The 2090-nt window shown below is 37.6% G+C and overlaps 1 protein-coding gene across 1 annotated transcript in view; it reads left to right on the forward strand.

Annotated features, from left to right (window-relative positions):
• The first annotated feature begins 254 nt into the window (after positions 1 to 254).
• LOC107092420 (desmoglein-2-like) overlaps positions 255 to 2090 on the forward strand; it is a 16744-nt gene continuing 14908 nt past the window's right edge. The window contains exon 1 of the mRNA XM_015386905.1: positions 255 to 336. Coding sequence (XP_015242391.1) covers positions 289 to 336 — 48 coding nt within the window. The 5' untranslated portion in view covers positions 255 to 288. The remainder of the gene's footprint in view (positions 337 to 2090) is intronic.

Genomic DNA, 2090 nt, shown 5'->3' on the forward strand with positions numbered 1-2090 from the left:
TTTTTATTATTACCAAACCTAAATCAGTTTCGTCTTTCTACTTTGTTCTTTTCTTCCTTCAGTAGAAAGCAGACTGGATATAAAGCTTTACACAACATTCTCACTGTAGTCCTTATATCGAGAAGAGCTCTATAGAAAGAACAGACACACCCCGCACTAAAATACAGCTCATTCCTCCTCAACCGGGTCAAAGTCTGAAGAAACCAACAAAAAGCCTACTCTAAACCTCAGGCGATCTTACATCAAAATTTGGATAAATCCTTGTGTTTTTATTTCATTCTCGAACTGATGGATCTACTTAGAGGCAGGTTTTTCCTTCTACTGACGGTCCTCACTGTAAGTAACGACGTCTATCTCATTTAAAAAGTTATTTACAGGAAAAATCAAGGGGAAGCCGATCGTCCTACAGGTGTGGTCTATAGTCTGACTTTGAGGGTATCTGGAAGGAAAGACAGCGCAGTTACCTCAGGAAAAAAAGAAAAACAACTTTATGCGTGTTTAGGATCCTCTTTCCCTTAGCAAAAAGTAGTTTATTCTTAAACTATTTGTGTATACTACACTTATTCTATACTTAAAATCAGGCAGTGCCCTTAGAGTTTACTTATTCTAATCTACAATTTTAATCATATGTACATTCTAACAGCGAGAGAAATAATCCCAAAGAAAATCCCAGAAATTCACAACATATGAATTTATAAAAATTGATAACCATCTGATGAGGAAAAACAAGTATTTGACCCCCTACCAAACAGCAAGTATTCTGGCTCCTACAAGCCAGTTAGTCTTNTTATTTCTGCATTTACATTAACTGATGCTGCATTCAAAGGAAAGCATGAGAGAGAAGGTTATTACGTCCAAAATTAAGTAAAAACATTTAATTGACTAAATTCTAGCAGGTCATGTCTAATCCACACGGTAACTGATGCTTTTTGTTTATGAAATTGTTTGATACTTTTAGTTTGTAACATGAGGCTAGTTAGCACTAGTTAAATACTTTAATTGGTTTTATTTGTTGTAATAATTGTTTTGTCTATGTAGCTTTTCCCCAACTAATTCCATCATCCAGTAATGCTACAGGCTCTGCGAGATTGCTGGATAATTGCAAAGCAACTCTCAGGCATGACTTTTCTGAGGAAATGCATATAACAATAAGAGAAATGTGGACAGTGTTGCCCCGAAGAGTCACATGTATGAAGGGCCCTGTATCAGACATTAACTCTTTGGAGCCATAGAGACATGGCAGACTAGTCCACACTCAGGTTTTTATTATTACCAAACCTAAATCAGTATCGTCTTTCTATTTTTTTCTTCTTTTTCCTTCAGTAGAAAGCAGACAGGATATAAAGCTTTACACAACATTCTCACTGTAGTCCTTATATCGAGAAGAGCTATATAGAAAGAATAGACACGCCCCGCACTAAAATACAGCTTATTCCTCCTCAACCGGGTCAAAGTCTGAAGAAACCAACGAAAAGCCTACAGCGGATCTAAAACTCAGGCGATCTTACATCAAAATTTGGATAAATCCTTGTGTTTTTATTTCATTCTCAAACTGATGGATCTACTTAGAGGCAGGTTTTTCCTTCTACTGACCATCCTCACTGTAAGTAATGACGTCTATCTCATTAAAAAAGTTATTTACAGGAAAAAACAAGGGGAAGCCGATCGTTCTACAGGTGTGGTCTGTAGTCTGACTTTGAGGGGATCTGGATGGAAAGACAGCACACTTATCTCAGGAAAAAAAAAAACTTTATGCATGTTTAGGAAAAAGCAAAAAGTATTTTATTCTTAAACTATTTGTGTATACTACACTTATTCTATACTTAAAATCAGGCAGTGCCCTTAGAGTTTACTTATTCTAAACCAGGCATCCCCAAAGTCAGTCCTCGAGGGCCGCTGTCCTGCAGGTTTTAGAGGTTGCTCTGCTCCGGCACAGCTGATTTACATTGATAGCTGATTGACAGGCTTTTGCTGAACTGCAATCATAAGAATCAGCTGTGCTGAAGCAGAGAAACCTCTAAAACCTGCAGGACTGCGGCCCTCGAGGACCGACTTTGGGGATGCCTGTTCTAAACTATATTTCACATACA

The sequence above is a fragment of the Cyprinodon variegatus genome, unplaced genomic scaffold (assembly GCF_000732505.1).
Source record: "Cyprinodon variegatus isolate N-32 unplaced genomic scaffold, C_variegatus-1.0 Scaffold380, whole genome shotgun sequence".
Classification (NCBI taxonomy): domain Eukaryota; kingdom Metazoa; phylum Chordata; class Actinopteri; order Cyprinodontiformes; family Cyprinodontidae; genus Cyprinodon; species Cyprinodon variegatus.